At 38.2% G+C, this 13,818-nt stretch overlaps 1 protein-coding gene across 4 annotated transcripts in view; it reads left to right on the forward strand.

The window, feature by feature from the left end:
• The window catches only part of PHTF2 (putative homeodomain transcription factor 2), a 71,734-nt gene that overhangs the window by 27,146 nt on the left and 30,770 nt on the right, over nt 1–13,818 (forward strand). For all 4 annotated transcript variants that reach the window (XM_052789603.1, XM_052789606.1, XM_052789605.1 and 1 more), the window contains exons 3-5: nt 2,225–2,281; nt 6,205–6,274; nt 8,813–8,971. In XM_052789603.1, the coding sequence (XP_052645563.1) occupies nt 2,225–2,281; nt 6,205–6,274; nt 8,813–8,971 (286 nt within the window). The remainder of the gene's footprint in view (nt 1–2,224; nt 2,282–6,204; nt 6,275–8,812; nt 8,972–13,818) is intronic.

The following is a 13,818-nucleotide window of genomic DNA, read 5'->3' on the forward strand; positions in this document are numbered from 1 at the left end:
AATTTCATGAAAAACAGGAAGGCCTGAAATTTCATTTAAAATGTATTTAGAGAAAAAGCCAGAACAATGAGATATAAATGTCTGGGTTATTCAAGATACTGACTTTTTAATTGCTGGCTGTTATCCAGGTGGAGTTAGTTCTTAAACTTCCTTTGGTTTAATTACTTTAATTGTAGCAAGTGCTTAATTCTGCCCAGTACAGTGCCTGACTCCCTAATTATTTCCACAGTCTAAATTTTTTTTCCAAATGAGAGGTGCAAAGTACTTATTATTGTCACCAAAAAGCCAGTAGATACATTTTTTCAGAGTTTAAAGGTAACAAACTATAGAAATCGTTTGGGTGCTTAGCTCTTGTGAATGGGAAATAATTAAATTTGAGTGGGTAATTCAGTTCACTGTTCTCACTTCCAATTTTAGATATGTTTTGGACTTTACTGCTATAAATAAGAATTTTTTAATTTTTTTTTTTTTTCCCCAGATGGGTCAGGTTTAGAGGTACAGAAGATGCTTCTAGATTTTTTGTTTATGGGTATGTTTGCCTATTAGCTTCCTGGATATGTTTTTGCTTTTATGTTGGGTCCCTGGTTAAAAGGTTCTTTTTAACCAAGAATGACTTCTTTTTTTAATAATGTTTTCTAATTTAACACTGAAGACTGAAATAGTAAGAGACAAATTAGAACAATGTTTTATGGTTTAAGTTGTATGCACTCGTGCTCAGGCCTTTCTTTTATGTCTGTTGCAGTTTGCGGACTGGAATGAGAAGTCATACATACTCTTGCAGTAAGATTGAATTTAAGTAGGTTTGCTCAAATGACAGGGGTTCCTCTTGCCCCTCTGTCAGGTGTCTGGACTAAGCTGCTTGTACCAGCTCTCTGCACAGTCAGCAGAATCTCAGGAAGTGCATCTGTCTCTCCCTCATGACCTAAAAGTGATCTTGCACTTAACTGCTCAGAGTTTGTGACATGAAGCAAACTCCAGATATCTAGCAGTGTTGTGTGCACATGCATGTATATGTCTAGGTAGAACTGCTGAGATGGAAGGGTTTTAAAATTGACACAGTAAAAGAGATCATTACTGAATATTATCTAGAAACACTCTTTGTGCGGAGTTCAAAGCAATCTGATGATCTTTGGTAACTTCTTACAAAACTTGGATATATTGTTTCATATATTGACTTGTTCATGTCACTTTATCTTACATGTGAATTTCCTGAAGTTTAAGGTTGCCCTCCTTCAAAATATCTGACAATCATAGAATAGCTTTCTTGTGTAAACAAGTGCACAATAATTTCTTACATTAACTATAGCTACCCGTATTGATGGTTATTTAAAATGACAGAACTCATCAAAACTGGTCTTAGTGCTAGGATTTTAAGAAGTGTTTGCAGGATCAACCTTTAGCCTTTCTATGGTTCTGGTCTTATAAATGCACAGTTTTCTACAATGCTGTGGTGAGGTTAGAGCCTAGGAGAAGACAATTCCTTTTTATTCCAAGTTTTTAACTAAAAACTTGTTCACGTTTAGACAAAACTAAGATCTTTAGAAGAGTTTCCTGCGTAAATAGACTAACAGCTTAATGAGAGTGAACAAATTTGAGAGTGGGTCTACTAGGAACATTATTTCATCAGTGCTTCAGTGAGAAAAGTGCATTTTCCTGGTATGCTTTGAGTTTTCCCTGGCCTGTAACCTGGTTGATTACCAGCCTGACCATATATTTTGTTGCTGTGCAATCTTAAGAAATAAAGCTAAAGACAGTGTAGCTGTAGGAGTGGGTGGAATGGAATGGGAAATAGAGGGAGATGATTTAAAAAACGATAAAGTAATTGAAGGTATGGGTTCAACTAGATATACGTGGTCTTTTCTCTAACTGAAAGACTGTGTCAGTGTTGCTGCCGTAGGTCTGCTCTCTGTCAGTACGGAGACTGGAATCCTGACCTGAGGTGGGAGGGAGCGTTGTCTTCCTGGTCCTCTGGCTTGCAGAAGTCATGAGATGAGGCTGAGGCTATCTGCTCGCTCACCTCTCCCCTCCATCGCAACTCATTTACAGATCAGCTAGATCCAGTCCAGCCAAGATGGAATGAAGAAGATAAAGATTTCTTTGTAAACAAGTCTCCCCAAGGAAATAACCTGCTGTCTTCGTGCTTGTCTTGTTGAAGATTGATTGATTTTGTTTGGTCAATGTCTTTTAAAACCTAATGTAGATTTTTTGTGTGTGTTCTTTTTAGATTGGGGCATATGATCAACAAATATGGGAAAAATCAGTAGAACAAAGAGAAATAAAGGTAATACAATATTATAGCATTTAAAGGTTTTTTTTTTTTTGGCCAGTTATCAGCAGTGCTGTCTGTGGTTGTTTACGCTGATGTAATTTACAATGTATGTGGTGGTATTTAATACTGGTAAAGTAAAACTAGACTTGTGGAGTGTAACCAAATGTAACTGTTGTACTGTGCTCTATTTTATGTAATTAATAACTCTGCAGCATTTAGTGTGCTGCATCTTTCTGTATCTCAGTATGTTTGGTGGTTTGTTTTTTTTTTTTCTTCTTTTCAGTTATCTTAAGCCAGGGCTTAGTTGTTTTAGTACCTCTGTCTTTCAGTTTTCTTTGTGATGAATTCTAATGTCAGTTATCTGAGCTCTCTTTACTTTCAGTTAGTTACCTTATACCTGCAGTTTACTTTTCCTCCTTTATGATGCTGTCATTGTTTTGTACAGTTTATTAGACTGGTAAGTACTTCAGGCTTTGTTTCCCTGAACAAGCAGTTTAACAGTGTTCTTTGGATTTTGGTTTAACTAACAGTGCCATCAATGTCTGCCACGTTGCTAAATTGTTTTGGAGAAAAAGAAATCAATCCTATATGTAACAGATTTATGGATTGTATATTATGTCGTACTCCGTACGTTAATTTAATTAACGTTTTCTTGCAATTAACTTTTTTCTTCAAATACCGCACACAAGAAATACGCTACTGCTGCATGAGTTTCAAGGCATTGCTAATTCTTAACGTTAGCAAAACGTGCCTTGCTTCAGTTTCTCTGCGTGGTTTTTTCCTCTCCCCAGTACGTAAGTAGCGAAGCAGAATGTGCTAGGCGGACGCGTGTGCATGACGTGGGAACCGCTACTGCTGACTTTGAACTACAGGGCTCCCCGGCTCCCCTACAAAAAAATCTCCAGACGAACTTTTAAGTGGGGGCTGGCGGTGTTTTTCGAAGTGCGTCTCAACCTGAGGCCCGCGTCTTGGCGCAGCTGCGGCACCCCACCCCGCCCCATGGCTGCCGGCGCGCCCCGGGCCGGCAGGCTGCAGCCCGCAGCCGGCACCCCCCCGCCCGCCGCCGCCTTGCCCCGCCGCCCTCCCGGCCTGCCCCCTCCCCGCCTCCGGCTGCTGGGAAGAGAGCCGGGCGGCTGTGGCCGTGCCAGGCGGCTCGGGCTGCGGGGAGGTGCCTGGCGGGTCCCGCCGGGAGCACGCCTCCGGGCGCCGCACCAGCTGCAGCCGGGGCGGGCGCGGTTCCTGCAGGCGGGAGCCTGCTGCGGGAAGAGCGGCTCTGGGGCTGCCGTTTGTCTCAAGCGTGCGGAGGGAGAGCTTCCAGAAATCTTCCCGACGACCAGTACGACTAATTTCAAACGGGGACCCTAGCGCGTCGCTTGTTTTCAGGGTCCTTTCCACGACCGTGAAAGCCAGCCGCCGTTACGGCAGAAGTTCTTGTAACTGCTGTCTAATAGGACATAACTTACTGCAAATAATGCCTTGTGCGCATGTGAAATGCATCTCCTTTGGCTCAGGAGTCCAGTAACTAACAAATTAATGATGGTGTCTGTATGAGTGCGTGTTGACTGAGTTTAGTGTAATAACGGTAATGCTGAAACAGGCTGCTAAGGTCAGGTATTGCACATGAGCGCTTTAATCTCAAAGCTACTACGGTACTGTTTATAAACGAACTCTATTAAAATCTAAAGAATCATTATTTTGTAATAGAAGATCGGTTTCTGATACTATAAATTTATAGTGTCGTTAGAACTATAATAGAATCTATTAAGATTAATTGCAAAAGAATTTTACAATAATAGCAACTGTTCTTAAGCATTTTTATTTAAAATTTATTTTTGCTGTTAGTTAGCTGAAATGTGTTTGGTGCTGAATAGGAATTATATGAACTGACTGGATGGGCCTGAACAGTATGAAAACGCTATGAATATTTTTTTTTTTTTAATTAGCCTTAGTTTGAAATACTGCTGTTTTTCTACATATATATATAGCACGGATATTTGTGATGCATTAAGAGAGTGGAGAAATTGCTTCTGGAATTCTTTCACTACATGTGGCAAAAAGTAGAATGACCAATTCAGTGTAGTCCGTGGACACTGAAAGCATTTGAGATTTGACCAATGGCATTTTTAAAGAATGTGTTACCACTTCTTTTCCTATGAAAGATACATCAAGTTATACTATTGACTTATTTTTTGCAGAATTCTTTCATTAAAATGAAAACATAATTTTAGCCACAGTGGTAATTTTTTCCTAGGATTGAGCATGTGTTTCCAGGGGGTTATTTCTTCTAAGAGGCATATACATCTTTATTTAGACTTTCAAGAAAAATCTTGTGGCCCATAAGCAGTAATATATTTGAAAATTATTATATCATTCAGCATTTTATTTTTAAGCTTTAGCTCGTTTTATGAAATAGAATGGCTCACTTATGAAAGATTTCACAAGGATCTGTAGCTGGTTCTAGAGCTATAATAATTTCCATTTCTAATTACGGGCTTGTTTTCTCATTCCGTATAAAATTACTGCAGTTTTAAGCGCTGCAAAGAGCTTAATGTGCAAGAATTTTACAGAACAGCAGTCTTAAGTCTACAATACAACTGGTTTTCTGTATTTGTCCTCCTCAGAGCACATTTTGTCCTATCTGTGTTTCAGTTCTATGTATTAATTTTGTTTTGTTTCAAGCAAACTCTTATTTTTCTAATAGACACAACAGGTGATGACTATATATCTAGTTCATTGTGAACAGTTTGATTTTTTTGTATTTTTATTTCAGCATGAAAAATAAATCCAGTTGAATTTAGATGTGAGAAATATTTTGAGCTGCACTCTACCTATTTGAACAATTTGCTCGATATTGTTCTTATGAAGACGACACTACCAGATTCCACTGATCTTTCTTTCATTGATAATAATTTCATTTTTATGCTTTTATCTGAATTTAATGTTTACATTTAAGTAATAAATGTTTTTTTACCTGTACGAAATATGACAACAGTGGAAATCTACAGTTCACCAATGAATTTAACTGCTTTTTGAATGAAAACAATTAAACCACTTCCATTATAATTCCATTTGTACCCGAAATATTTTTTGAAATATTATATTTTACTCTGTATGAATTGTACTCTGTGGAATCATTATTGGCTGATGTGACCAAGAGCCTAATCTAAAGGGATCAGAATAAACTCACAGCTGTCTCTGAGGCTTGAGATTACAGCATCACATTTTAGCATTAAAACAAACTTGAAAGTTTTGCAAGATAGTTTGGCTCTTCAGTGACGGAAGATGCTGTTTCTAAAAGACAAAATAAGCTTGCTTTTTTTTCCTGTTGCTTTCCTGTTGTGTGGGGGTTTTTTTCCTCTTTTTAATAGGCTAATCTATATTCAGTATTAAGAAAAATTCAATACTTTTCTAGCATTTGGATTTCTGGCAGTGGAACTTGCTGATTAGTGGCTCTTGCATTACAACATGATTTGCTATCTAGGTTTGGAATTAAGGAGTTGCCAAGTAAGCATTTTGTGAAGTTTAATTAGACATCTAAGGAGAAAAGAGATTCAGGAAAGTAATTTTTTGCAAAAGTTCTGAAAACCTAATATACGTGCATTACTAATTCTTGCAAGCATGTGCACATGTTGTTCTGCATAATCCCAAGCTATGGGAGACGAGTGTTCGGTGCTTAACTATGTTTGAAAAATTACCTAATGGGTCAGTAATTGGTTGGGTTTTGTTTAGATTGTAAAGTGTGTAAAAGGCATTTACTGTGCCTTGTTCCCTGGAATGTTTATTTTATAGTACTTGAAATCTATGAAGTTGACATATTTGTCTGAATTTTCAATAGCAGTATAGGTTAAATACAATTACTGACCACATCGCTATTTTTAATTTTGTAATGCGTGTCATCTGCATGAATGTATTTTGATAATATTTGCCTATTGTAGGGTTTGAGAAACAAACCAAAGAAAACAGGACATGTGAAACCAGACCTCATCGATGTCGATCTTGTAAGAGGTAGGTTCTGAGCTAGAAAAAGCTGAATTTCTCAATATAAAAATAACTGCCATCCTGTGTCTTGTAACAAGAGTGTAAGTATTAAAAAAAAACAAAACCAAAAAACAATCAACCCTATGTAACTCCTTGCTAAAGACCATGGATAGGAAATACTGTTAAAAGATGACCTCTAGATTAAACTGAAGGCTTAAAAACTTGATTTCAATTTTGTTGTCTAGAATTAGATTTTGAAAAAAGAACTGCATGGATTGTCATGGATCAAAGCTTTGCAGTTATTAGTTCAGAGATCTCCTATTGCCATGCATTCAGACATCTTCCAAGTCTTCTGACATCTAGAGGAAAGGTTATGTTGAAATTTCTGGAGAGCAAAAATTGTACAGGCCTTGAATATTTCTTGCCTGTTTTAAATAACAAAACAGCAACAGAAGGTCAGATGATACGAGACTTCAAAAAGTCTTTATTTAGTCTTAATTTATTTTTGTCTCTTATTTCATTTCCCTCATGCCTCCTGAAGGCTGTAGCTTTTTTTTCCATGAGCCCAGTAGCCAGCACGGTCTCCTGAATCACTTCCAGGTAGCGCTCTTTGAATCCAGTCTCGAATTAACCGCAGCACCCTGCTGTGCTCTTGCCCTTGGAGACAGATACACAGGCACCTTCACACCTAGAGCTGGCCTTTAGAGACCCGCTCACCCCCTTCCTCCCAGGCCACTTCACCCCTTCACCAGTTAGTCTGGCTTGATCTTCGCTAGCACTCACATGCTCAGTCGCACACCAGCGCTTGCTCAGGTTGCTGGCGCCACGGACACGTGTGGCCCTGACTCGTGCCCTGAAGTTTGACTCCCGGTGCTGGCACTCAGCCCCGTGTATGCACGCGTGCACACAGAACAGACCGCCCCTCGCCCAGGAGAGAGTTAAAGGAATTTAATAGGAAGGTAGTACAGACTGCGCTGATCAGGCGCATGGCACGGCCAGACAAGCAGCATACTGAGCAGCAGCTATTTACGCATGACCAGCCCTTTTTATCCCCTTAGCCCTCAATTTCCCCGCACTTGTTCGTCCCCGAATCGCTTAAACCCCCCCCTTTCTCCTGCTCTTGGTTTCTTCCCTAAACATCCCACAGTAAGTCCTGTGCAATCTGAGCTCCTTTCCCCTGGCATCCCATAATGGGTCCCACACCCCTGGGCAGCAACCCGCTTTGGTCTGAAGGGTGATGTGGAGAGCGGCTCCCAGTGGCTGGTGGTGAGGTTTCGCATTGGGACAATAGGGCTGACGGCTCTGCTGGGACAGCCCGGGGGGACTGGTCAAGGTGTTCCTCCCGTGATGGGGATTCCCACCTGCCCTTGTGCTCTGCCCTCTGTCCTGCGCTGGGCATCTGGAGACGGGCCTTCGATGGGCTGATGGCTCCAGTGAGGGGTCTAGAAGAACCCTGGCAGGGTATTATTTGGGCTCCCCCTCCTGCCGTTGTCTCTTTGAGCTCCTCTGCGGATGTGCAGACCAGGTTTTATCACATCGCCTAACAACAGAACTTTTGAAAGTGGGAATGTGAGAGAAAGAAACAAAATCAAATAACATTGGAACTTCAAAGAAACAACTGAAAACTAAATATTTGTAAGAATTAAGGAACAGCAGTAGACCCATATAATGGTATACATGAATAACATTTAAATGACTGCTTTGCATGGATGTCTTAGTTGGCATTAAAATAGTTTCAGTACTGGCAGTGTTTTACCTGTGCCAGCACAAAGCTCATTAATGCCAGTTCTGCTTGTAAAAAGGTGAAGATGGTGTAGCAGCGTGCAGTAGTTGCCCTTGCCAAGCAGTAACCTTGGCATAATTTAAGTCACACCCCCATTAAGTAAATGTTACATGGTTTTCTAGCTGCCAGAGAAGTGGGAATTCGCAGGAAGAAAAAGAAATGGAGGAATACAAAAGAGAAAGGACATTTGAATGAGTGAGATGGAAAGTGGTGTTGAAGGAGAGACAAAGATAAATCATTCTTTGGGTGGCTTTCCTGGTCTTGGGGCTAGTACTCAGTTGGACAGATACTTCTCTGTACTTCTCAGCTTTATTCTATTTTCTTGAATGGCATGGCTGGAGCAATTTACAGATGTTGATGATTTAGATCCCTTTGCTGTGTCAGGAAAGGGCTCTGCTGTGTGGGCATGTGGAGTTTTCATATGACTTCCTTTTGCTTCATATCAAATTTCTGATACCTCAGTGAAACAGAACAATTTTTAATAAATTATTTTAAAATAATTTTGATATAGTAAGAACAGGCAATGTTTTGTTATTCACACATTCCAAAATCTAGGTATTTGTAGAAGTTCCTGGTAATGGCAGTCAAGAGGGTACCAACAATTTACACAGATTTTGGATTGAGGAGACAGTGAAATGGTGGAAGTACGAGATTTATTCAAATAATTATGTTTAATAATTGCTCCTTTAAATAACTATCTTAACTGCTCTGCTATTCAACAACTAAAGTTATTATTAGCCGTAACAATGAAATATATAAAAATTTCTTTTCTTTCTTTAAAGGATCTGCTTTTGCTAAAGCAAAACCTGAAAGTCCTTGGACATCTCTGACCCGCAAAGGAATCGTGAGAGTTGTTTTCTTTCCGTTCTTCTACAGGTGGTGGCTACAAGTAACATCGAGGGTCATCTTTTTCTGGCTGCTTGTTCTTTACCTTCTTCAAGGTAGAGTTGGATTACAGGACCAGCTTCAACTGAATGCGTTATTTTAACCATATGGAAGCTGCTGTATGTTACTTGGTTCACTTTATGCTGTTAAGGTTCATTCTAATATTTTCTGAAATATTGGAGTGACACAGTCCCAAGCACGTGTCTTTTGGTTAACATTTGTTTTACATATATAAAGGGGGCATACTGAAAATTTAAGGATTTCCTCACAGGCTTTTTTCAGCATTTAGCACACATTCATTTGTCATCTCTGTATATAATTTAGGTTTCCAGGACTATCTAGTTTGATATTGCTCAGTCCTGAACTAAAGAAACCTTTGGCTTAGGCAGTGTATTTTGTCTTGGGCTTTTGGTCTTTCTGGTACTTGTGCAGATCAAGAGCTCTGCTCAAGAAGCAAGCAAGGCCAAACCTGTGTGCAGCTTGTGCCACCTGGTAGGATGATCTGTTTGACCAGTTTTCAGTTGTTGTTCCATGAATTATTTTGTCACATCAGAGGCAGTGAACTTCTAACTTATACTTTAGTCAGACCTCAGCCATGCTCCTGAATGACTGGCAAGTGGGGAGGCTTATTGTCCTATGTGCTTCTGCTCTTTTTTCCATTGCAATGGGGAGACTATGCATTACACAACAGAGTATCTGCCAGTTCATATGTGAACAAGTGTGACTTTTGGGCAACTGTTAACAAACAGAAGACAATTTGCAGCTTTTGGGATGCTCGATCTTGAGTTCTAGTAATCTGACTTTGTGCTTCTCTTAATTATATGTAATATATAAGAGGAAAATTAGAAAGGGAAGAATGTAATGTAGTGAGTCAGTATCTAACAGTGTGAAAGTCACCAAAAGAATAAGTATATCAGAAGCGTGTATAACAGAAATGGAACAGAAAGTTAATGAAAGTTGGGAGCAATTTAAGTACACTGAGAAGCTAAATGACTGATAAATTTTTCACTGAAATTCAATTAAAAGACAGTATTACTTTTTCAATTTTGCTATCTGTCCTTGCAAGTTGTGCGTCACTGTATCATTTGGAAATTGTATTTAAAACAAGAAATAGTTGGAAAAAAAAAAAAAAAAAGGCAGCAGTGCCTCTTGTGTGGTGGTGTTAGCAGCTATGAAATGAATTTCACAATGCCAGTGCCCCAAAACTTGAAATATTGACAAATATTCATGTGGTCTCCTATAAAAACTTCTCCTTATCCCCATTTCCGAGATAGGTGCTTAGGAAGTATTGTTGCGTACGTTAGCATTTGTGTATACTATGGTAAGCGATCCCATAGTGTTAATAATTTTAATCTCATTTATAGTAATATAGGTAGTAAAATACGTAAATTATAGTTTGTTTGTTACCATGTTCATAGGTGGCTTATTCTAAGAAACACCATTATAGTAATTTTTTATGTTCCCATTCTTAAATTTATTTAAAAAAATATATCCACACTTAATTTTTGGAGCCTTCATGAGACTCTAAAAGCAGCAAAATAGTAAGACAATGCAGATTCTGAGTGCAAGCAAGTTTTTTAGGATATTAATTACAGAGCTGTCTTGTAATTAACTTCTTTTTTCCCTCAGATTTCTTGGGATCTATGATCTACTAAAGTTATGGTTGGAATGCATTATTTCCCTAATCCATATATTATTAGTCTGTAATGTGACAAAATATTTCCGATATTTCTGAGGTTGTGAATTAACAAATCCTGGAAAAGAATTAATAGTATTCCATATTACACTATAATCCAACTATTTGAAACACCTGTCATTTAAATTGTGCTGAATTAACTGCGGAGTTTTCGATGGTTTTTGAAATAAATTGAAAGACTTACAATGTACACTTAAGTGAAATTAAATTGACAAAATTTTTTAAGGGAAACTATTTAAAACAACCTCCTTTAAGCCTTTCCTTCTAGCACTTCTATATAAGTTTTGCTTATATTTTACTCAGAAGGGTGTGCTCAGTTATTCATTTTGTACCAAATAGGTAAGGCAGCACCAAAATGCCAAGAATCTATTATGAAAGCTTAACAACAATACACTTCAAATTCCAGTGGCCATATTTCTGCCCTGAATCTGAATTTTGTATTGTAGCTTGGATTTTTTGTCATCATGACAGGTTCTCACTGACACTGTTGTGAAATGGCCTGACTTTATTTTGTTTATATATATTTATTTAAGTTATTTTATTTAGTTATGAAGTATTTTATACATCTTTATGAACTGCGTTACTTGGAATTACTGCTTCAAAATTGATAAGCTTTAGCAGGGTACTTGCTAGCATTTATGTAAGCCTACAGAAAAGAATTCTTTCCTTGGCTGTAGATTTAAACTCCAGATTTTATTTGCATTGGTTTTCTTTAGTATAAAGTATGATTAGCAAAATGTGATAAGAGAACTACAGAGAAATGTTTTTCGTCCAAGGTCATGGAACAGGCCGGTGAATTAGGGTAGAAGTAAAACCTTTTTCTTCTGACTTCTTATCCATTTAGTTTATAGCATTACCTCCTTCTTACTTTAAAAATGTTTCTATATTCTAATAGGAAAATGAAGTGTGAAATTATAGTGTGTATCTCCATTGCGTATTTCTTAAGTATGAAACAAGAAACTTTAATAGTGATAGAATGATTGTTTATTGTGGTGAGATACATATATATGTATGTATGTGTTTTTAAACTTGGTAATACAAATATTCAAAGCTTTAAATGCTATTAAAATAAATGCTTATTAGTCTTTGAAATGTATGGTTGCTTTCTTTGATACAGCTTTTTGCTCTATGTGATATAATTTCTTTTTTGTCTGTTTCACAAAATAAACCATTGTAATTTAGAAAAGTACAAGTCCAAATACTATAAATAAGTAAAAACATAATTAAAAGTGGTGTGAGAAATTCTGTTCTAAAACCTTGCTGTTGGTAGGAGCAATTCTAGGATAATCTGAACTACAGTGTGTTGACACACTGTGCAGAAAGAAGTTCTTGGATTTCCCTCCCATCCTACTGAAAAGATCAGGAGATTGGTAACATTTTCTTAAATCTGTGTGAAACTTCTGGTGGGAACCTGCAGTCTACAGATTTGTATCTTCTGGAAGAAGAAGGTTTCTTCTAGATCACTCTGCTTTGCTACATGTTTTTTAAGTAGCAGAAGAAATCTTGTAGTGAAGTTTGAGATTATTTTGTGGAGGCCTGCTCCTGCAGGTTATTTCATGTGGATCTGTGGAGCTCTGTGTTCTCAGAAGTCTATGTTTACCCAAATTGTATGGTAGGAGTCAAAATTGGCTACTTATTTACACTTTATAATTTACGAAGCTAATTGTATGTGTGAGAAACCCAGTTAAGCTCATTTAGAAAGAGGTAATGTTATCTGTACCTTTTACTGTCTGTACCTTTTTTGTTTATTGTTTAATAAGTTGGATTTCTGATTGATGCATACTGTCTTTCTGAGAAACCTCATACAGCAAAAACTTAGTCCACATATAGTAATAAAAGACACCCTATGTGTTCTACGTAAGACTTCCGAGATTACTTTAGGAAAAAGGCTGGTGGGATATTAGAAATAGATTACCACAATCAAAAATAATTCCATTGTTTTGTACATTCATCATGTTTCTAATAATGGTTACCTTGCTAAAGACTACTTCATGAAAAACATGTCTAAATCTCTTTTTAGTGGAAAACATTGCATCCAGGTATGTGCTGTGTTAGGTGTGGCTTCATGTGATAGATTTTAGGTGTTTGAATGTGACACATGAATTTGCATGTGGCTGTATTTTTTTCAATTAATTTTAGCAGAGAACTGGTGAAAGCTGTTGAACTTGTAGTATGTATTTTTTGTGCTAGGAGTAGGTCTAAGTTACGGGGCTTTCACTTCTCAGTGGCACAAGAACAAAACCAAGTTCTCATGGGATGTGTGGATGTTAGGCACAGAGAATTATTCCCCTGTTCTGTTTCTGAATTGTTTCTTGGAGTTTCTGGTTTTTTTCTTAATAGCTTCGCTCGGATGAGTTACAGAACACAGCACTTCAAGCCATAGAGGCAGAGCCACAAGAACATACAATAAGCAGAGAAAAGAGAGGGATTGTCTCTTACGTCTGCCCTGTGCCTGTTGAATGTGTTCAGATTGACCTGAAGCCTGTAAAGACCTTTCTGAGTTGTAGAAGTGTGTGGGCTCTGGGTACAGGAGCAAGAAGAGCTGCGTGGGTGTGGGTGTTGGCTTATGAAAAGCTGGTTATAGGGTTACAAAATTAACAGTTAACTACAGAATTGGAAGCTGACCCTTTTCCAACCACAGATGCTAGTTGGAGTCCTGGTCATTTCAGCTGGACTGCCTCATAGTTTACATGGTTTGTCTTTGATCTTTCCTCATTACTAGAAAATATACACACAAGTATATATGAAATGTATACAGGGTTGCACTTAATGCCTGTCTGTCTATCCACATGGGCAATTTTGTCCTTTGACTGGAATATGGAGTTTAAAATGCATTCTGCTAGAGAATATAAAGAATTTCTAGTCTCAAGTCTGTTGGTCCTTACAGTGTTGAAATAGATGTATGGTTCCACAGAGCCACAGGCTAGTTGAGGCTGGCAGGGAGCTCTGGAGATTGTCTAGTCTGAACCCCTGCTCAAAGCAGTGTCAACTAGAACAGGTTGCTCAGGGCTGTGTCTAGTCAGGGTTTGAATATCTCCAAGGACGGAGAGACTTCAGGCTCTCTGGACAGCCTGGTCCTGGTTTGATGAGTCCTATGCTCACCTGACTTGTTGGATTGTGCTGCGTCATTATAGGTGATACAGAATTAAATTTATTTGGACTGCTTTAAGGATGACATTTGCTTTTTGTTTTTGTCTCCTACTGAAG

Source organism: Harpia harpyja, chromosome 6, assembly GCF_026419915.1.
Source record: "Harpia harpyja isolate bHarHar1 chromosome 6, bHarHar1 primary haplotype, whole genome shotgun sequence".
Classification (NCBI taxonomy): domain Eukaryota; kingdom Metazoa; phylum Chordata; class Aves; order Accipitriformes; family Accipitridae; genus Harpia; species Harpia harpyja.